The following is a 24,050-nucleotide window of genomic DNA, read 5'->3' as shown; positions in this document are numbered from 1 at the left end:
CTCAGACAAAAGAATCCATGGCTGAAGCTGGATTTTTTTTATTCGTCTATAGGAGATTATGTAATTTGTCATCATTGTGGAAATGGAATAAAAGATTGGAAAAATAATGAAGATCCATTGGGAGAACATGCTGGATATTTTCCGGAATGTTATTTTCTCCGACTAATAAAAGGAAATGATTTTGTCCAACGATATTCATTGCAATACAATTTTAAAAAATGTGAAGGAAGTACAGAAGAAAAAAAAATTAAGAAAAAATTTTTATTTTTATTTTGGAATTCAAGTTCACATTAAATAATTAATAAAAAAAATTATATTTATTGATCATATTATGATTTTTTAATAATTAAAATTATTTAAGATAAATAAGTTAAATTGCACTCCAAAGAATTTAATGTGTTTTTTTTAGTGATAAAAAATATTGATGATTTAATCATTTTAATAAAATTAATATTTTTTGATAATGAAATTGGACCCCAATGCACAGCCATTTTTAAAAAATAAATCATTCGGCGCCTACGCGTGCACTGATGAAGATTACATCAGTGTTCTGAATGCTAATAGTTCATGAAAGAAAGCAGCCATTGCTATCTTTGGCAATACATCCGTTGATTGACTGTGCTTTGTGCTATCAATTAACTTCTGATTCGTCTGACAGCTCTGTAGAAAAAGAAAAAAAGGAAATGACTTATTAAATGTACTTAATTAAAAAAAAAATTAAGTTACTTAAGTACTACAATGTAGAGAGTAAAATTTTTCTAAGTTTTTGTCTTTTGTGAACTACACTTGAAAGCCATAAAAAAGTAGTATACTGTATAAAAAAAAAAAAAAAAGTCATGAACTTCAAAAGTTCAATATAGTGGCTTTTAAATCAGACATTAAAAATTTGATTGGCAGCTCCGGGTTGGTGCATTTTGGTGTATTGGTGTATTTTTAAAAAAAAAGACAAGCTCGTTATATAAAAAATATTCATAATTATATATTTATTTGGATTAAATTGGGATATTAATTGTCAAGGTAATTAATATTATAATAATACAATAAATAATATCAATATAGATTCATGCATATAGTAATTGAGTAAATTTTATAAATTTGTATTGTGTGCAATTGTGTGATATTTTGGTGACAATTCATTTACATTTACAGATGGAAAAAAATAGAAGAAAAGAATGAAATTAAATGTAACCAGTGCAATAAAATTTTCAGTGAAAAAAGAAGTCTTTATGCTTATGCAATCTGTGAATATATAAGTATACTTATTTAAAACTGAGAAAACACATTTGGGGCAAGCATCATTATCCAGTGAAGATGGAAGAATTCGATTTTTCTAAATGATGATGGTGATTACAATGTTATTTGTTTATTTATTCATTCAATTAATAATAATTAGTGTGATATTTTCTAATATAAATTATATTTATCCATTGTAAAATAGTATATTTCGTTACAAGTGCCCAGCCAGAGAGTGTGCTCTCAACGAATTTGGAGGGGCTCCTCCAAATGAGTTGTGAGCGGGCTCTCTGATTGAGCACATGTAACGAACTACATTTTATGTTACTAGGGACAGTGGTAATAATGTGTGAATTTCCAAAAAACGCACTACCCCTCCAACGCTTTGGAAATTCACACATTATTCCCACTGCCCTTGTAACATAATATATTATTTTGACACTCTGTTTGTAAAAGATACCATTAGGCACCAATTATAATGCGTAAAGAAATACTTTTACGCACGATTTTTTAACAAGAAATCGGGCGTAAAAGTATATACTCTCAGTATCCAAAAAGTATTGTATATAACTTGTACGTGAAGAAGGTGATCCTCCACGACTTTGAAAGTGTCATACTCGTTACCAGGTCGTTTTCGACTTGCCTTCGGCTTGTCCTCGTCCTCGTTCTCAACTCCTGATGACTTGTTTTGACACCTTCAAAATCGTGCAAGAATCACTTACTTTACGTACTAGTTATATAATATACTATATATACAGATTTCATGGATTGGAAGGGTAGAGTTAAAACTAAAAAAGCTGCACCTCTATAATAAAAGATACGAACAGCAGAGTTTTGGTAATTCCAACACCAAATGAACATCTGCAACTGCAATTTTAAAAAATTCAAAACCACTGTTTTTGCTACAATGCTTTATGCTTCATGAATGAGTGCCCTCACCGGTAAGTTTTCTCGATCACTGACGAATCGAGTCTCCACTCGGTGTCTACGACTACACAGCTCTATGGTGTTATTCATTTTTTATTAGCATTGTACTCGGGGTGCTCGGGGATGCGTTTGCTCCCTTAACTGTTACCCTTATGATGCAAAAGATGGAGCTAGGGGTATCCACTTGTACCCTGAATATATAATTTCATAGAATATAATTTATCTAAAATTAAAAAAAGTTCTGCGCTTACCGCAGGGCATTACAACACTATGAATATAAATATTTATCAAGTATACCATTTTTCTTTTACTTTGATTAAAAAAGTATAAATGAATTATATTGTAAAATTATCGTACAATTACAATAATAATTTTCTCTTCCAAACGAACACATCAATGTCTATTTCTTTTTATTTTAAACATAAAATTAGTCAATATTATAAATAAATTATTATTGTATAATAATTCAATATTATGTTTTGAATTTAGGAAATATTATTTTATATAAACAATAATAATAGATATATTAATCTTGTAAATGAAAAATACTTGCATATATATGAGAACTTTACTTCGCCTAACAAATTCAAGTATGACTAATAAATACAAATAAAATACTTGTATATTAATATATACAACGGCGCATATATATATGTCTATACTATATTTGGCTATGTCTACCAATTATGATCAACGGTTCGTGCGTCACTATCTGCAATCACTTTGAATTTGATAAATTTTGTAGCTCATATCGAGATATATGTCTGTGAATTTTTTCAGATCTTTTCTAACATTATTTTAGCCACTATTATATGGGGTAGTTCACGATTTTGCAAAAAAATTTTTTTTTTAATCGATTTTATTCAATATTTTTTGCAATAAAAAAATTCAATGATGAATCATTCTCTATGTAAAAAAAAGTCAGCTTTTCGAAAAAAGTATTCTTTTTTTTCCGAAAAATTTTTAAACTATTGTTACGTCTTGGTATATTTTCAATTAATAAACAATAATAAATAATAAATTAACAAATTCAATAGATGCAGAACAAGCAATAAAATTTTTCTTTTTTTCATTTTTATTTTCACATGGAGTTAAATTCAAATTTTGCATTCTTATAAAACAATTTATTTTTTTCTTTTTGTTATATAAATTTTGGTAAGCAGTTTTCAAAGTCACCTCTGCAACGCGAGATGCCACATCCGTTGAAGTTGCTAAATTATTATTTATTAAATGTTTAAACAATTACAATATGCTGACTACTATGGGAACCATTGTATCTGATTGGTTCAACTATGGTACCACTTTTTGTCATCCCTACCTTAGTTAATATTTTTATGGGAATTTTTAATTAATAATTTTTAAGGAGCTTCACTTTCGTGATAACTTTTATTCGGCCAACATCTAACTAAATTTAAAATCATTTTAATCGAATTAAATACTTAGTAAAATTTCATAAATTTATATTAAAAATTATTGATCATTTTAATTGATAAGAATTTAAACAAAATAAATTTAATCCTTTGAAGAAGTTAATAATAAACAAATAATATTATCAGTGCATAAAAAAATTTAATTAAATAACTGTGTAAAATAATTATTCCTACAAAATATACCCTTCCTAAATCCTAACATTGACTGTGAATTTTTCCGGGGTGTTGTTTTCTGTGCTACGAGTTGTGTTACCTATTGGATTATTCGAAAATTTTCAACATCATCAGGCGACCATCCGGATTGACACGCTCTTTATAAATTATTTTTGGATAACCAACAACAACAAGGTAGAATCTACAAAATTTACACATTCCCTCCTAACCCGTTACCCTGTAGGGAATAACAAAATACGAGGATTTTAAATAAAACGTTAAATATCAGGTTGATTGAATTAAATTATTCCTAATAAATTATATTATTATCTTTCAAGTTAAATATTCTTCTTTTCTTTTGTTATTTTATAGACTAATTTAATCAAATCAACTTGGTACGTAACACTATTTAAATTTAAACTATTTTCGATTTTTAACTATTTTCTAATTTTAAAATCTAAACTGATTTTTATTTTTTTAAACTATTTTCTTCTAAAAATCGATTTTTATGGAAGTGCGCATACATTGATAATTTCGAAAATATTATTTTCGAAAAGCTTAGCAAATTTCACGTAATATATGTCTTAATGTCAGTGGGATCTCCATAAAAACTCTCGCAACCATGTAAGAACCAAAAAAAAATCCAAGAAAAAATCATTTAAAATCATGATTGTCATGATAAGTTTTATTTAAATATTGCTCATGATAACGAGGCTTAGAATCATGTTCACAGATGTTGTTTTATTGCTGATTCTTATGCGCAGAAGCTGATTATACAAGCTAATAACATTTTACTATTTCTAATAAACGTTAATTTACCGGTTTTTCTACATAAATAAACTGCTTAGAAATCATAGTCTATCAATAAGTTATCCTATTCTTCCACCAGTTTTTCATACCTGTTAATAAAATATACATAGGAAAAAAAAAATTTACAATCAAAAACGAAACTTCTATAAAATCGAAGTTTTCTCCTTGCAAATAATTTGCTCGAATCATGAACGAAATGTTCTTGACTTGTGAAGAGCACTTGTTATTTTGAAAAAAAAAAAAATTTCCTCAATCAAGGCGTCTCTGTCATAATCCATAAAACAATTGCTCGAATTTGAGAAGTTATCTTCTTGGATTATGACAAAAACATTCTTGCTTCAAGACAACATTGTCATAATCTAAGACCATTTATCCTATGATTAGTATGCTTCTTGGATTATGACAGAAAGTTTATTGCTTTATGACACTATTCTTTTTTTCATTGTGACAACTGCTTGGACTCAAACCCTTGAACTCTAAGTCTACCTATTCTAAGATAAAAAAAAATAATTCAAGGGAGAATGGCCCCCATTGAAGGAAATTATAAACTTCTTTTTTTATTGTTTTTTCAGATAGTTGAAATTATGATGAATCCATTAAAACAAACTCTCAAATCTCTTACAGATTTAGTTTAAAAGTTATAATGTTTATAAAAAAAAAAATTTAACGTGGGCTCTTATGAGTAATGAGTAATGGAAATCTTATGAGTAACGAGTAATGAAAAAATGACCCTCCAAAAACAGTAGTTATTGCAAAAAAAAAGTGTAGACCGGAATTATTTTGTATAGTGTTTATTTGTGAATATAAGTAAATGAAGTTATTTAGAATAGATTGACAGTTTTAGTTTTATCAGTTACTATTTGTCTTATTAATAGAAAATAGCAAAAAAAAAAACGCTGTTTTTATCTTTTTTTTTTTTTCTTGTCAACAAAAATATTGCAACTACGCATTGGATAAATTTGATAGTATATTGTCCACTGCGTCTCTGAAACGTATGTTTACTCAGACCAAACGTTGCCAAATCCCTATTGTTGTGTAGGTGTGAATTTTTTTGTAATTGTGTGGGTAGAATAAATCAAAAGTTTTCACGTCAGCGACTGCTTTTGGGACAGGCAAAAAATAGAGCTTAAGCTCCACGTAGAAAAATTATATCTGAAATATATATCAATCATATCTCAATTATATCTCAATTTCGACAGATATGGAGGAGATATAAAAAAAATATCGAATATATCTGAATAATATATATTATTTTTATATTCCTGGTAGAAAAAATTCGTCATATACATGTAAAGTTGGGTGGTTATATAGTTGTTATTAATTATATGTCATATCTTCTTTGTGTATATTTTTATATTTATTTTATATTTCTAATGATTTTTTTTTAAACTAAATATATTTCGGATCATTTGTATATATATTTTATATCTCCTTTTTATATTCTTCAGATCTATGCTATATATATTGCATATCTTTTTTATATAGATTATGATATATAATATATCGGAATATAAAAATATATAAAATTGGTTTATAGAATCTAAAAAAAAGATTCAAAATATATATACAAATGATCCAAAATATATTTACTTTAAAAAAAAAATATTCGAAATCTTGCGAAAACGGTTCTATATATATAGGGGGATAGTGGCGAGACTCGTCACAAGTTATTCATGAAAATAACATATAAGAAAGGTGATTGATAAAAAATATAATTATGATGAATAAAATAGTTATAATAAACATACACAATAATATATACACAATCACTCTTGTATTTAAAATAATAAACTTAAATATTTTTAAAAGTTTTATAATAACCGTGTAGTCAATGGTGTTTTTGTTCTAAATGTATTATTTTTGTATTAATTTAGACGTCAAGTATTCAAAACGTATTTCAAAAATTTGTCAACGCTATTTTAGTTACACAGTTGACACGTATTTCTAATGTCATCATGGAGACATGACTGATTTGTTTTTTTGGCTAATGTACAAAATTTCATTTATATATATTAAAATTCAAAATACCTGTAATACCTTGAATATCAGCAAATAAATTACTGACATTTTAATATTTATGAAGATAAATTCCATGAAATTAATTTGGTGTAAATGAAAATGTTTCACCACTTGCTGTTTCTCTTGGAATATCTCTAATCATTTCTTTGGCAACAAAATCCGGTAAAACTGTAAAATTATAAAAAAAATAAATTAATTCATACCCTTGAATTGGACATTATAACTATGTAAACAAATAAATTCATGCATAATATATGAAAAATAACAATGCCTGGCTCCATTCGGATAGTATAATTGATCAGTTTCGAAAACCATTATTATTCATTGTTTAATGTGAGAAACAATCAAGTGACTCAAGGCAAGTCTTCATTCCATATTTTTGTTTTTTGAGCGACTTATTTGAATAATTTAAATGATTTACTTGGCAAAGATTTTTTCTTTTTTTTTGAAATAAATTTATTATACATATAAATTTACTATACGTATAGTAATAAAAACTATAAATTTTTTTCCGCGTAGATGTTAGACTAAAATGATCCTCACGCATGGCTATACAATAATAAAAACAAAAAAATAAAAAAAAACAACCATATTTCCAAAAAAAACTATAAATCTTAAAAGTTATTAAAACTTTTCTAAAATACTATATAAAAAAAATAACAAAGTTAAATAAATATATATATATATATATATATATATATCCAGTGGTGGTTTCGGGGACATTTTTTTTTTTTTGCGATTTTATTCAGTAATTGAACTTTGTACATCAATGTACATTCATGTATAAGACGATTTTATTGTATACACCAAAATAAAAAAATTTTCATCGATTGGTACTTTTGAGGACTATCGTTATGACACTGTTTCAACCCTTCACTTACCTTATTTATTCGAATCCTTTGTATTTTAGTATTGTGTTGGCATGAATTTAGAAGGTACAAAAAATAGAAGTAGTAAATTTTACATTTTTAATACATAAAATTTAAGATTTGACACAAGTCCTCAAAACAACCGATGCATGAAGAATTTATCTATGTAATGGTGGTTTCGAGGACTTTTCTTTTCAAATTTTAATTATCCCTTTAATATAACCAAATGACTGTTTTGACGGTGGCAATAGTCCTTGTATCTATTGATTAATACTTATATTGAATAACAATTCATAAAATGTATCAGGGCCATATGATAAGACTTCTTTGTTATCGTTTTAACTTGATGTCCCCAAAACCTCCGATAGATTTCTTTAAAAAACTATGTAATGGAGGTTTCAAGGACTTTTCTTTTGAAAATTGACTTATCTTCTTAAAATAACTCAATGACGGTTTAACGGCGGCAAAAGTCCTTATATCTATTGATTAATACTTATATTGAATAATGATTCATAAAATGTATCAGAGCCATATGATAGGACTTCTTTATTATCATTTTAACTTGATGTCCCCAAAACCTCCGATAGATTTTTTTAAAAAAACTATGTAATGGAGGTTTCAAGGACTTTTTTTTAAAAAATTCACTTATCTTTTTAAAATAACTCAATGACTGTTTTGACGGTGGCAATAGTCCTTATATCTATTGATTAATACTTATATTGAATAACAATTCACAAAATGTATCAGGGACATATGATAAGACTTCTTTGTTATCGTTTTAACTTTATGTCCCCAAAACCTCCAATAGATTTTTTTTTGAAACTATGTAATGGAGGTTTCAAGGACTTTCCTTTTAAAAATTTACTTATCTCCTTAAAATAACTCAATGACGGTTTAACGGCGGCAAAAGTCCTTATATCTATTGATTAATACTTATATTGAATAATGATTCATAAAATGTATCAGAGCCATATGATAGGACTTCTTTATTATCATTTTAACTTGATGTCCCCAAAACCTCCGATAGATTTTTTTAAAAAAACTATGTAATGGAGGTTTCAAGGACTTTTCTTTCAAAAATTCAATTATCACTTTAATTCAACCCAATGACTGCCTTGACGGTTGCAATATTTCTTATATATGTTGATTAATACTTATATTGAATGACAATTTATAAAATGTGTTAGGGCCATATGATAGGACTTGAAGATAAAACACTATTTATATATCTTACATGATGTCCTCGAACCCTTTTATCATATTTTTTTATCCGGATTATGTTGGTCGTTCTGAAGACTTTTCATAGAACTGAAACGAACTAATGATAGAAAATAGAGTACAGAGTTATGACTGTTTGGAATACGTGTATAACATCATCTATTTCTACGAAGTGGACTGAATCCGAGAAACTGGGAAAATATCAGTGAAAAACGGAAAAAATATCATAGAATAAAAGAAATATTAGAAGAAAAGTTTTTGAACTTGCAATTAAAGAGTTCTGAGAGTAAACAAACAATGCGGCCATTTTTTAAGTCATACTTAACGATTGTATGAATTTCAGTATGGGCTTCATGTTCCTAAAAGCACTAACGGAAGAAGTTTATGGTTTGGTACGTTCCGTGGACACCAAGAAAAATTAAGTAGAACTTGTAACAAAGACAACAGTCTTTCTCTAAATACCTACTGTCTATAACAAATAGTTTCAGTTATTACTATCGAAAATAATTCAGTTTCGGTTTTCCCGAAGGTATCTAAGAATTTCTAATGCTACTAAATTAAGGCGGTATCTCGTTGTTCAGGCTACTGGTTCAAAGTAATCAATCATTTCCAAGGTTCCGGAAAACCGGAAAAAATGGTCTCAACTTTCTATGTTAAAAGAATACAGAACGACCGTCTTCCAAATCAACGCGATTTTCGTCGGAGAATTTCCTTATATTTTGGTTTTATGTGATAGTCCTTATGATTTGATTCGTCGAATAAATTATTAAAACTATAATAAATTACAGTGTAGAAGAATGGCCTTATTTCGAGTTTGAAATATTTATTTTATAATTTCCGGTATAGGCTGCGAGTCCTCAAAACCACCGTTCTACGAATAAAAAACTTTTGCAGCATGGTGGTTTTGAAGACGTCTCAAAATTACGTCGTTGATTCCGTTTTGATTCAAGTCTGGTTTAAGATTATCAGAAAGGTTCTATGAAATTTCCAAACTCGCAGGTCCCGTGTACACCGAGAAAGTTTGAGTAGACTTGTAACATAGACAACGGTCATTCTCTAAATACCTACTGTCTAACAAATAGTTTCAGTTATTGCTATCGAAACAAATAAAGTTCCGGTTTTCCCGGAGGTATCTAAAATTTTTAATGCTACTAAATTAAGGCGGTATCTCGTTGTTTAGGCTACTGGTTCAAAGTGATCAATCATTTCTAAGGTTCCGGAAAACCGGGAAAATTGTCTTAACTTTCCATGTTAAAAAAATACAGAACTACCGTCTTTCCAGTCAACGCGTTTTTCGTCGGAGAATTTCCTTATATTTTGGTTTTATGTGATGTCCTTATGATTCGATTCGTTCAATAAATTATTAAAACTATAATAAATTACAGTGTAGAAGAATGGCCTTATTTCAAGTTTGAAATATTTATTTTATACTTTCCGATATAGGCTGCAAGTCCCTAAAACCACCGTTCTACGAATAAAAAACTTTCGCAGTATGGTGGTTTTGAGGACGTCTCAAAATTACGTCGTTAATTCCGTTTTAATTTAAGTATGGTTTGAGATTATCAGAAAACTTCTATGAAATTTCCAAACCTGCACGATTTGTGGACAGCAAGAAAGTTTGAGTAGAACTTGTAAGGAAGAAAACGGACTTTCTCTAAATACCTACTGTCTAACAAATCGTTTCAGTTATTGTTATCAAAACGAATTAAGTTTCGGTTTTCCCGACGGTATCTAAGAATTTCTAATGCTACTAAATTAAGGCGGTATCTCGTTGTTCAGCCTACTGATTCAAGGTGATCAATCATTTCTGAGGTTTCGGAAAACCGGAAAAAATTGTCTCAACTTTCCATGTTGAAAGAATACAGAACGACCGTCTTTCCAGTCAACGCGTTTTTCGTCGGAAAATTTCCTTATCTTTTGGTTTTATGTGATTGTCCTTATGATTCGATTCGTCCAAAAAATAATTAAAACTATAATAAATTACAGTGTAGAAGAATGGCCTTATTCCAAGTTTGAAATATTGAATTTATACTTTCCGGTATAGGCTGCAAGTCCTCAAAACCACCGTTCTATGGATAAAAAACTTTCGTAGTATGGTGGTTTTGAGGACGTCTCAAAATTACGTCGTTAATTCCGTTTTGATTTAAGTATGGTTTGAGATTATCAGAAAACTTCTATGAAATTTCCTAACCCGCTTGTTCCGTGGACACCAAGAAAAATTAAGTAGAACTTGTAACAAAGAAAACGGTTTTTCACTGAATACCTACTGCATAACAGATAGTTTCAGTTTTTGCTATCGAAACGAATTCAGTTTCGGTTTTCCCGAAGGTATCTAAGAATTTCTAATGCTACTAAATTAAGGCGGTATTGTTGGTTCAAAGTGATCAATCATTTCTAAGATCCCGAAACCCGGAAAAAATTGTCTCAACTTTCCATGTTAAAAGAATCCAGAACGACCAGTCAACGCGTTTTTCGTTGGAGAATTTCCTTATATTTTGGTTTCATGTGATATTCCTTATGATTAAATTCGTCCAATAAATTATTAAAACTATAACAAATTACAGTGCAGAAGAATGGCCTCATTTCAAGTTTCAAAGATTTATTTTATAATTTTCGGTATAGGCTGCAAGTCCTCAAAACCACCGTTCTACGAATAAAAAACTTTCGTAGTATGGTGGTTTTGAGAACGTCTCAAAATTACGTCGTTAATTCCGTTTTAATTTAAGTATGGTTTGAGATTATCAGAAAACTTCTATGAAATTTCCAAACCCGCACGTTCCGTCGACACCAAGAAAGTTTGAGTAGAACTTGTAACATAGACAACGGTCTTTCTCTAAATCTTACTGTCTAACAAATCGTTTCAGTTATTGTTATCAAAACGAATTAAGTTTCGGTTTTCCCGACGGTATCTAAGAATTTCTAATGCTACTAAATTAAGGCGGTATCTCGTTGTTCAGCCTACTGATTCAAGGTGATCAATCATTTCTGAGGTTTCGGAAAACCGGAAAAAATTGTCTCAACTTTCCATGTCGAAAAAATACAGAACGACCGTCTTTGCAGTCAACGCGTTTTTCGTCGGAGAATTTCCTTATATTCTGGTCTCGTGTGATAGTCTTTAGGATTTGATTTGTCAAATAAATTATTAAAACTATAACAAGTTACAGTGTAGAAGAATGGCTCCATTTTAAGTTTGTAAGATTAAGTTTATAATTTCCGGTATAGGCTGCAAGTCCTCAAAACCACCGTTCTACGACTAAAAAAATTTCGTAGTATGGTGGTTTTGAGGACGTTTTGAAAATACGTCGTTAATTCCGTTTATATTTGAGTATCGTTTGAGATTATCAGAAAGGTTCTATGAAATTTCTAAACCTCTACGTTCTGTGGACACAAAGAAAGCTTCAGTAGAACTCGTAACAAATATAATATCTTTTTATTATTCAAATTTTAGCATATGTCCTCGAAACAACCATTCCACAATTATAAAAAATTGTATGTCACGGTGCTTTCGAGGACTTTCAACAATTATGTGCATTTTCTATTTTTACAGAATGTCTTCAAAACTGCCAATAGCTGGAGATACGAAATCCGTAAAATGGTAGTTTTGGCGACATTTAGATTAAAGTAGAATCGAAAGTTATTATCCAATCGACTGCAATTTCAACGATGAATTTCATGAAAAGGGAAGAATCTTATTGAGAACTGCCAGAAAATTCATATCGAAATTCATAAATTCGACTGTTCCATCGAATTGAGGTTCCAAAAATTAAGTCCTCAAAACTGCCTCTGTGTGAAAAAAAAGGTAGTTATTGGTGGTTTCGGGGACATGCAATATTAAAACAGATATAATTATGTTAAATGTTATTATAAAGCATAGTGATATTTTCTTTATACTGAAAATTCACTGAGAACATGTTTGTAGTTTGAATTGAATCGTAAAAATGCATTTAGCGCAGTAATGTTGCTTTTTTATCAAAAGTCCTTGAAACCTCCAGTAGATCGAAAAATGATGTTCTTGGAATGGAGGTTTCAGGGACACACGAAAAAATTCTTATTTTGGTAAATAATTGAATTTTTTCATCGAATCATTACTATTTATAGTTTAAGATGGAATCAATTGAAGATAAATCGGTCGTAATACCTACTTCACATTTCAATTTATGAAAATTATACCTGGTAAAATAAAAAGTCCTCAAAACCACCAAAGCATATTTTTCAAATGGGGTTTTGAGGACCGTCCTCAAAACCACCATTAACTGAGATGTTGCTTTGGGGACCGTCCTCAAAACCACCATTGTATATATGAAGTAGTCCCCGAAACCACCACTGTATGTATATATAAATATATATGGGGCATTCCAGGTTAAATCACCGAGTCATCGGCCTGACCCCTACCGATTCACTTGGAAATTTTTTTCTAGGTGTATTTTGGACCAAAAAACGACCTTATTCTTTTTCAATTTTTTTCCACCATTTTTACACCATAAAATAATTTTTTTTTTCCTACTATAGAGTATTTCTCAAATTAGACCAGGTTTAAAATTCTGAAATTTTTCCCATATCATCTCGAGGTAGAAACAAGTCACCCATAAAAATTTGGGAATGGGCCGAGAATAATAACTAATTTTTTTATAACTGATTAAAAAAAAATTTTTTTACCAATTTTAAAATAATCTAATTTTAGAATAATCTAATAATGGTTTCTTGTAAAGAAATCAAAAATAAAAATAAATGATATCTGGGCAAATTTAGGTTTTTTCCATATTTCGAGGGTAAAAGCTTCAAAAATTGAATTTTAAGCATCGCAGTTTTTCTATCTTTCCATCCTTAAATATAGGGAAAAACAAAATTCATCGAGATATCATTTATTTTTATTCTTGGTTTCTCTACAAGAAACCATTATTAAATTTTTCTATTTTTAAAATTCGTAAAAAAATTTTTTTTCAATCAGTTATAAAAAAATTAGTAATTATCATCGGCCCATTCCCAAAATTTTATTGACAGAATGATAAAAAACAAAATTTTAAACCTGGTCTAGAGAAATACTCGGTAAAAAAAAAATTATGAAATGGTGGAAAAAAATAATTTCGTTTTTGGTCCAAATCCTGAATTCCAAAATAATCGGTATCAAACGATGACCGGTATTTGAAAATGCCTCCCTATATATCTGGAAATATTGTAGATTAGTATATCTTAGTGGTGGAATTTTCATATTGTCCGACCGCTTTTTAATATTTGATAATTTTTTGAAGGTCTTTGAAAAAAAATAAAAACAAAAAGTAAGAGATGTACACCATACTACAAACATATGATGGGTACAATTGTATGTATATATAGGGGAAAGCGGGGCAAAATGGAACACTTAAGGAAAAAAAATAAATCGATGTATGACAATAGTATTTTCCGATTAGTTTTTCTCCCTTATTAATAAAAAAAACATAAATAATTTTTAAAAATTAAAAAAAAAAATTATTATTATAAATTTATTTATCGTTGTTGAATAAAATGTGATATTAATCACAAAAATTAACTTTTTTTTATTTCTCTTCATTTATAATTACGAACAATTGCTTTTAAATTAATTTATCACTATTTTTCTCGACGAACAAAAAAAAACATATAAAAAATAATATTCTTTGTTCTTAAAAAAAATGTTCAAAAAATTTTCAAGAAAATTTTTTTTTTATTGCATCTATTTTCTTCCGGCTTTTTTAATCGAAGAGTGACGAAAAAATGAAAAAAAATATGAGTCAAAATATTTTTTTGGGTGTTCCATTTTGCCCCGCCGTTCCATTTTGCCCCGCTTTCCCCTATATATTATTTTTTTTTTCTTTTGTTAGATAGTGTGAGGGTCTTTTATATTTTCTTTTTTTTTTTTTTTTTTTTTCCTGAACTTGAAAGATTTAACCGTTAGATCAGTTTAGAAAAAAAAAAGAAACACAACCATTTTTTTGCTTATGCAAGCATAAAATACATCCTTCCAAAAAAAAAAAAACAAAAAAAAAAATACCGAAAAAAAGTAATAATAATAATTAAAAAAAAATAAAATCGAAGTTTATTAAAAAAATAAAAAGAAAACGCACAAATGCGTTTTATAATAGTTTGTCTATTTAATAGGGCTTCATGCGGTACCCAGACCGAGATCGTCTTCAGTCAATAAAACGATACGGATACCAAGACCAATCGATACCGCCAGGAGACTTTGAATCAAATTTTTTCTTTTTGCTCGTAATGAATCGTATTGAAAAGAAGAACTGTTATGCAGTAAAATACTGTACAGTAAGACACTGACACTACAGTTACAACGAGATATCTACAAGCCTTATGTACCTATGAAAATCGTAAAGTTACGCCAATTATATTTTCCTAAATTGATATTTTTTGTATCTGATATTTTAAAAGCAGTATTTTACTTCGTGAAAAGAGAAAAATACATATCAAGGAAGAGAAAGAAAGAAAAAAATCTATTATTTGTTTATGGAATTTCTGAAGACTTTTGTCCAACTACTTCATTGATTTTTAAAATTTAAAGGTTCAACTTTGAACATTTTTTCTTTTTTTATTTTTTCGGAAAAATTATTTTAATAATTCTAAAAGCTATTCATGTTATAATTTTGTATGATTTAATTTATCAATTTTATTGATATAAAATATAAATCAAAATAATTCAATATTTATTTGATTTATTTCATTATTTTATATTTATTTATTATTTTCAAATATTAAATAATATAGTATTAATTATTTTTATTTTATATAAACTTTAATAAAATATTTATATATTATTCAATCATTTGGTTTCCATTCTTTTATATTTTACTTAACGAAAAATCATTAGTTTAAAAGCGAGACCCGGCGATACTTTCGAGACGATACTGAGACCGAGACCTAAAATCCTGAAACTGCGAGACCGAGACCAAGACCAAGACCTGGTGCGAACGAGCGAGACCGATACCGAGACTCGTTGAATCTCGTCTTGTCTAGTACTGCATGGAGCCCTAATATTTAATTAATAGATAACGCTAATGAAAGTGAAAACGGACTAAAAAAATTAGAAATTATGCCCATCTTTTTTTCAAACAATGAGTAGGTAAAAAAAATTGAAGGTCTTATATGAGGCCAAAGAAAAAAAAACTGTCAAACTTATATATAAACAACTGACGAATTGACATAATGAATACCCATACACTTGCTATATTTTCAAGAATATTAAACTTTTTTTTGCACATATATGATAAATATATTTTTTTTTTTTTTAATATCACGATTTATATATAAATGGAAAATAATAAATAAATAAAATTTATAAAAGAAAAACCATAATTAGTATCACTTTTACAATATATTACAATTCACTTTTTAACTCGTTTAATGACGGTTTTTAAGTAAAAAAAAATAATAAAGGCATTATTACGTATATTATTTAGAAAAAAAAAAGTATGGAAAAAGTACTTACTCAATGACATATTTTTTGCAACTTCAAAACGTATTAAATATTCTTTTTTTTTTTAAATGGGAAGTTAAAACTTCTATAAAAAAAAAAACATTTCCTTCACTGAGGCATATTTTACCCTACTTTATTCCACGCGTTTGCGTTCACAAAGTGATACTTTACCCCATCTTTCGGCTAACACGCACTCATAATGTCCCCAGGCTACTAAGTTGCTTTATTTAGGCTGCTAAGTTGTTTTATTTAGGCTACTAAGTTGCTTTCCTAGGTATTTTTAATCACTAGAGTTAGAAATTCTTGTCAAATAATTAGAATTATGATGTCGCGCTGTCTGGTGTGATACAACTTTAGCTATTCTATTTGATCTGACTGCATTTTGTGTGTAAGTGTGTGTGTATCATTTGACATACTCGGACCTGTCATGTTGCAACTTGTTGATATTGTTGTTAATAAAACAAAAATTGATAGTTGTAATGAAAAATAATTGTGTTCTTTAAAATGAAAACTAGTTTAATTTATGAAAAAAGAAAAAAAAAAAAAAGGGGGCAAAAGGCGCCTTATGTTTCCACTCTGTCTCGGGTATCACTCACCGCGTTTGACTAAGTCCTATTTTATGCACTTGTATCACAAAGTACTATTATAAAAAAAATCACTTGTGACGAAAATTGAAATTTTCAATACTCCGGTGGGTCATGAGCAATTATTAATTGGCTCATTTTTTTTTTTTTTTAAATAAATGTCATATTGCTCATAGGTTATGTCGTTTTGTTTACTACGGAATATTATTATAAACATATGTTCATCTGTGTGAGTGCGTTTTACTGAGCAGGGCTGCCAACTTCGTGCAACTAATCTGCCTCAATATAATTTTGACAGATTCCAATGTTAATCAGTTCCGTGACTCCGAAAATAAAATTTTGTAATTAATCATCAATATCTTTGTCAATTTTTAAGATATCGCGTTAATTTTTGCGGCAAATTGTAGATGAAAAAAAAATAAAACTTTAAATTAGTCGGTGGAAGTTAATCGGATGGATAGTTTAAGAGTTATTAATTTAAAAAAAAAAAAGACAAAATAACAAATTTAATATTTTTAGCATTTACGGCTTTAGTAATTACTTTTTGAAAAAACGAAAATATACGAATTGTAGGTATTAAAAATACGCTTCTTTTGATCATAATATGAAGTCTCTAGGTCTATTGGCTAAGGAGCTACGACACTTTTTTTTTTTTCTTAGACAAATTCAATACGTAGGTGACGCGAAGCGTCCCACCTACGTAAGAACTAATAGGCTAATTTAACAAAAAAACAACTTTCACAGTACAGTTGAAAATAATATGAAAAATTTTCAGCAGATAAATTTGATATTCAAAATTGTTTTGTAATTTTATCAGTAGTTAGTTAAGAAAATTTTAATAAATGAAACGTAGTTAATGAAGTAATCAAAAATCAAATTTATTATATGAATTTTTAAATTTCAGCATTGCTTCCTATTCATAATATATTGGCTAAAATTTCAAATATAATTCAAGAAGCTATATCAACAAAAAATTTAACAAATAGTCTAAATACAAGTGATTCATTAGTAAAAAATGGAACTGATCAAACAAAAGCGTCAACATCTTTTAACAAAATCATCAATGAAGAAAAAAAAAATTATGATTCAAATACAAAGTTACCCAGGTAGAAAAATATGTGTCGCGCCTGACTCAATAAAGTCGTAGGAAAGTCGGGATTTCAGTCGGGCCGACGTCGGATATTCTGTTAAATTCCCTTAAAGTAAAAGATTTAGAATATCGATTGCATTTTCCGAAAGAAACTAAATTGTTGATAGATAGACTACTTATGTTTGTAATTTGTTTCTAATCATTCTAATCATGAATATTTTTCAATAGATTAAGCATAATTTTTTGTTTTACTCGAATTAACATTAAAATGACAGCTTGAGGTTATAGTCGAGATTTTAGACGACATTTATGAGAAAACGGTTCTCATCCAATTAATGTATATCGAAAATACTAAGCCTGCTGTTTTACCGGCAGGCTAGCGACGAGTAATTTTAAATATGCAACTTTAACAATCATGTTCATGTTTGGATCGATTTGGATTAGCTAAGAAATTAAGGTTGCCGAAGAATTATGTTTCATGGAAATAATGTTGCTTAAAATATAGTTTTTTGGCAACCTTAATTCCTTAGGTACATCTTTTCCTTAGCTACTACTTTTCCTTGGACATTTTTATTTTTTGAAAATAAAATTACATGAAATTTATTTATTAAATCATCAAAAATATTTAAGGAAAAGATGTAGCTAAAGAATTAATGTGACTCAGGAATTATTTCCTTGAAACACAATTTTTTGGCAACATTAATTCCTTAGCCACATTAATTCCTTAGCTGCTAATTTTCCTTGCACATTTGTATTTCTACAAAAAAAATTTACATGTATTTTATTTATGAAATAAATATAAAATGTCCAAGGAAAAGCAGTAGCTAAGGAAAAGATGTAGCTAAGGAATTAATGTGACTAAGGAATTATTTCCTTAAAACATAATTCTTTGGCAACCTCAATTCTTTAGCCACATTAATTCCTTAGCTACTGCTTTTCCTTGGACATTTGTATTCTTGAAAAAAAACTTTACATGTATTTTATTTATAAAATAAATAGAAAATGTCCAAGGAAAGTTAGTAAAAAACAACTTTAAGGAATTAATGTGGCTGAGGAATTGAGGTTGCCAAAAAATTATGTTTTAAGGACATAATTCCTTAGTCACATTAATTCCTTAGCTACATCTTTTCTTTAGCCACTGCTTGTCCTTGGGCATTTTTCATTTATTTTATAAATAAAATACATGTAAATTTTTTTTTTAAAAATACAAATGTCCAAGGAAAAGCAATAGCTAAGGAAAAGATGTAGCTAAGGAATTAAGGTTGTCAAAAAATTATGTTTCAAGGACATAATTCCTGAGTCACATTAATTCCTTAGCTACATCTTTTCCTGAGCTACTACTTTTCCTTGGATATTTTTGATAATTCAATAAATAAATTTCATGTAATTTTATTTTAAAAAAATAAAAATGTCCAAGGAAAAGTAGTAGCTAAGAAAAAGATGTAGCTAAGGAATTAAGGTTGCCAAAAAATTATATTTTAAGCAACATTATTTCCTTAAAAAACAATTTTTTGGCAACCTCAACTCCTTAGCTACTGCTTTTCCTTGGACATTTTTATTTATTTCAGAAATAAAATACATGTAAATTTAATTTTTAAGAATACAAATGTCTAACAAAAAACAGTAGCTAAGAAAAGAATGTAACTAAGGAAATAAGGTTGCCAAAAAATTATATTTTAAGCAACATTATTTCCTTAAAAAACAATTTTTTGGCAACCTCAACTCCTTAGCTACTGCTTTTCCTTGGACATTTTTATTTTTGTTAAATAAATTTACATGTACTTTATTTATTAAATGAATAAAAATGTTTAAGGAAAAGCAGTATGGTTAGCTACCTTATTTCCCACATGATAATGATAATAATCATAATAGTAATATACCTGAGTCAACAATACAATATACAGATGTTAAAACAATCGGTAATTATATTTTAATACAATATTCAAGACGATATTTTTATTTATTAAACTTGTTGTTTTTAATCCAAACCGATCCAAACATGAACATGATTGTTGAAGTTGCATATTTAAAATTACTCGTCGCTAGCCTGCCGGTAAAACAGCAGGCTTAGTATTTTCGATATACAGTAATTGGATGAGAACCGTTTTCTCATAAATGTCGTCTAAAATCTCGACTATAACCTCAAGCTGTTATTTTAAAGTTAATTCGAGTAAAACAAAAAATTATGCCTAATCTATTGAAAAATATTCATGATTAGAATGATTAGAAACAAAGTACAAACATAAATAGTCTATCTATTAACAATTTAGTTTCTTTGGGAAAATGCAATCGATATTCTAAATTTTTTACTTTACGGGAATTTAACAGAATATCCGACGTCGGCCCGACTTTTCTCCGACTTAATAAGTCGGGACACTCCGTCAGCCGACAGTCGGGCCAACGGAAGTTTTCTACCTGGGTAATGGTAATTTTGTTTCTTTTAATTTCTATGTTATATTGCTAATTTAATTCATTCATTTTATATTGATATGAAACTGTTTGATAAACAATTCATATTTTACAGAAAGAATTATTTAAAGACACTGATGTTTGGATACCAAAAATTGTTTGGCTAACTGCTACAGAAAAAAAAAAATGTGTGTTTTAGCAGTACGCGCGAGGGAAGTAAAACTTCTATCGCAGTCTGTCAAGATATTTGTAACGACTTTAATAATATCAACAATCAATTAATTAGTGATATTATTATTAATATTGATAAAGTTCATAGTATAAATGATGATATCAATATGATATTTATAATAATAATATCAATCATGTGAGTTGCGGTTTTATTTCTATTTGGATTTTTATTTTATATCCAAATTTTACCACAAATTACTTTAATTTAATATTACAAGATTTTGGTTAAATATTTTAAATAAAATCAAACACAATTTTTTAATTTAATATTATTTTAACTCTGTATTTTAATATGCAATTTATATGATATACTGGTACAATATGCTTTAATGTATGGGTGATGTGGTAAAACCACGTCACCAAAAATATTTATAATTTTTATTTTGCGGACGCACTCGATGGTGGCCGGACTGGAAGTGCCGTTTTTATTTTTCTCTCCCTATCGAAACACATACAAACATTTTACACCTAAATTCTCTCCGTCTAGTGTCACGGACACTCATACATACATCTTATACATATATATATTTATACACGCTACAACTACCCCCCTTTTTCATTATACATGATTTATCATATTAATGAAAATTATAGTAGCGTTTACATACAAGTAGTATACAAAATATTTATAATAAACAATTCAAAATTCTTAATCATCATAGACTTTAAAATCACTATTATTTTACATTTAAAATTAATTTTAACTGTACCTAAATAAAATTTTACAATAATCCTTATTTACAACCACAAATATTTCTTTTTAAAATCAAATTAATCTTTGACCTTGAAATTTAACATACAAAATTATAGTTATCAAATATTAAAACTTTACATTATTTTTTAAAAAAGGATATAATATACATTTACATTGATTAGTAAAATTCAGATGAATTTCTGCCACATCTTACATATTCCCAGCATATTGTAATCGTGGCATCCATCATTGAGTTATTGAATTTAACTTCTAGAATATTATATACGATATATAACATTGAAGTTATTTGAATTAGGATCATCAACAATATGCCACCTGGTCCTTGGCATGAGGCAAATGACATTAACCAGAGTAATTCAGCATTCACTCTTCTCAATTGAATAGTCAAATCAAAGTCAACAAACATATCCAAATGACCCAAATATCTTTTACATCCAAATTTGCCATCAAATTTGTACTTTCTGCCATTCATATTATTATTATTAATTAAATGTTTGTATTTTATCTTGCATTTAATTTTATTTTTAATTTTATTATTGACACTATTGACCAGTTTGTATCGTTGCCCAGTATTTACTTTTCCAATATTATTGTCATATTTATTATTGAACACATTGACTTTCATTTTCTTCAAATTGTTTGTTTTATTAGCATTATTTTTACATATATTATTATCACAAATTATTTGGTGATAATTATTTATTTTCTCAACATGATTCTGGTGATTATTATGGACAAAATTTAATTCATTTTCATGACAACCATTTGTTGTATCAATGTATTGATTATGAATTTTATCCACAACATTAGATACACTTTTATTTTCACAGATATTTTCAACAAAATTTAATTTATTTTGCTGATTACAATTTATTTTATCATTTTGATTGTTGCGATTATTCATCACAATATTAAATTTATTTTTATTTTGATTATCAACAACTATTGTTTGATTGTGTTGATCACACATTGTTTTATCATTGTGATTAATATCTTTTGAGATATCACCCCCCTGCTGATCATTTATTTTATTTTCATTTTTAAACACATTATCATCAACATTTAATTTATTTTGTTGATGTTTATTTATATTTTCAATATGTTTAAATTTTTCTTCAAGCTGTGCTCGGGCTTTATCTGCTTGTGCACACGCTTGCTCGGCTATTGTTTGTGCCTTTCTTGCTTCCTCTATCTCAAATTTTAATTTCAGTATTTCTGCCTCTTTGGCTGCCATCTTGCACAACAACGTGTTATTTTTATTTTTATTATTTTTACACTTATCAACACTTGTTGTATTTATTTTATTTTTATTTTTGCCTTTATGGCAATCTCCTGAGGTGTTACCCCCCTGTTGCTCACTCAATATTTTCATGTTTTCTTTAATATTTAATTTTTCATTTTTATGTTGTGATTTCATATCACTAAAATACTGAACAATATTATATTTGTTTATGCTGATAGATTCATCACCATAATTTATTGACACTCCATTTTTAATTATCCATTGGTATCCCAGTACCATATCATAACCAAGATCATACTCCACAACTGCTTTATCATAAAATTTGACCTCGTTTATTATATATGTAAAATAAACGGTTTTATTGGCTGGATTTTGATCATCTTCTATTTCGTGAACATCTTGATCTGAGTGTAATTTAAAAACATTGTACGACATTACATTATGTGCACTACCTGTCCTTATCAATGCTCTGTATTCATTTTTTCCAATTTTAACTATCAATTCTGGACATTTTACATTCAATATATCATTTAATTTCTCCATTTTATCATTATTTTAATACCAGCAATTATTATTTTAAATATTCTATTATCACTTATTTTATATTGAGTATGTTTTTAATGAAAATGTTGTGTTTAATTTTCACGTATTCTTTTCATACAATTGATTTCATTGAAAATATTATTATTATTATTATATATATATTTTATTATTTTTATTTTATTTTTATGATGAATTATTCAATACTATGACGTGTCCAACTTCTAGTTGCCACGTGTAATTTTATTTTATTTTTATTATTTTTAATTTTCTTGACAAAATTTTACACATCAAGCGTGTCCAACATTAGTTGCCACGTGTAATCAGATTTTATTATTATTATTATTATTTAATTTTTCTGATGGAATTTTCACAAATATGGCGTGTTCAACACTTCGTTGCCACGTGTATACAAATTATTATTATTGTTATTTTGCTCACAAAATTTGTTGATTTTCGTTTAATTTATATGCAAAAATTCTTTCTCAACAATTTTTTATATTTTAATTTAATGATATATTTTATACATTTATCAATTTTATATACAATATTACTCTTCTCACTCTCGTGATTGAGATTATAATTTTGAGACAATTATATGTACTCACGACTGAATTTTCACAATTTTATTGATTTCTTTCTTTTATCAAATATTTATATATATATATATTTTTTTTCTCACCTCTTGGTTTGAGCTGCTAATTGGAAGCCAATTGTGAATTTTGGTCACAACTACAATTTATAATTATTGATTTATATAAATTATTACTCTTTTTTTTTCACCGCGTGGTTTGTGCCACTAGTTGGGAGCCATTTGTGAGTTGCGGTTTTATTTCTATTTGGATTTTTATTTTATATCCAAATTTTACCACAAATTACTTTAATTTAATATTACAAGATTTTAGTTAAATATTTTAAATAAAATCAAACACAATTTTTTAATTTAATATTATTTTAACTCTGTATTTTAATATGCAATTTATATGATATACTGGTACAATATGCTTTAATGTATGGGTGATGTGGTAAAACCACGTCACCAAAAATATTTATAATTTTTATTTTGCGGACGCACTCGATGGTGGCCGGACTGGAAGTGCCGTTTTTATTTTTCTCTCCCTATCGAGACACACATACA

At 27.9% G+C, this 24,050-nt stretch overlaps 1 protein-coding gene across 1 annotated transcript in view; it reads right to left on the bottom strand.

Annotated features, from left to right (window-relative positions):
* LOC122850429 (ribosomal RNA-processing protein 8-like) overlaps positions 1-22,807 on the bottom strand; it is a 35,426-nt gene extending 12,619 nt beyond the window's left edge. Inside the window, exon 1 of the mRNA XM_044149581.1 lies at positions 22,649-22,807. Within this exon, the coding sequence (XP_044005516.1) occupies positions 22,649-22,807 (159 nt within the window). The remainder of the gene's footprint in view (positions 1-22,648) is intronic.
* Positions 22,808-24,050: the final 1,243 nt, after the last annotated feature.

Source organism: Aphidius gifuensis, linkage group LG2 (genome assembly GCF_014905175.1).
Source record: "Aphidius gifuensis isolate YNYX2018 linkage group LG2, ASM1490517v1, whole genome shotgun sequence".
Taxonomy (NCBI): Eukaryota; Metazoa; Arthropoda; class Insecta; order Hymenoptera; family Braconidae; genus Aphidius; species Aphidius gifuensis.
Note: the sequence above shows the minus strand (reverse complement) of the source record. Positions and strands in the feature narration are given on the sequence as shown.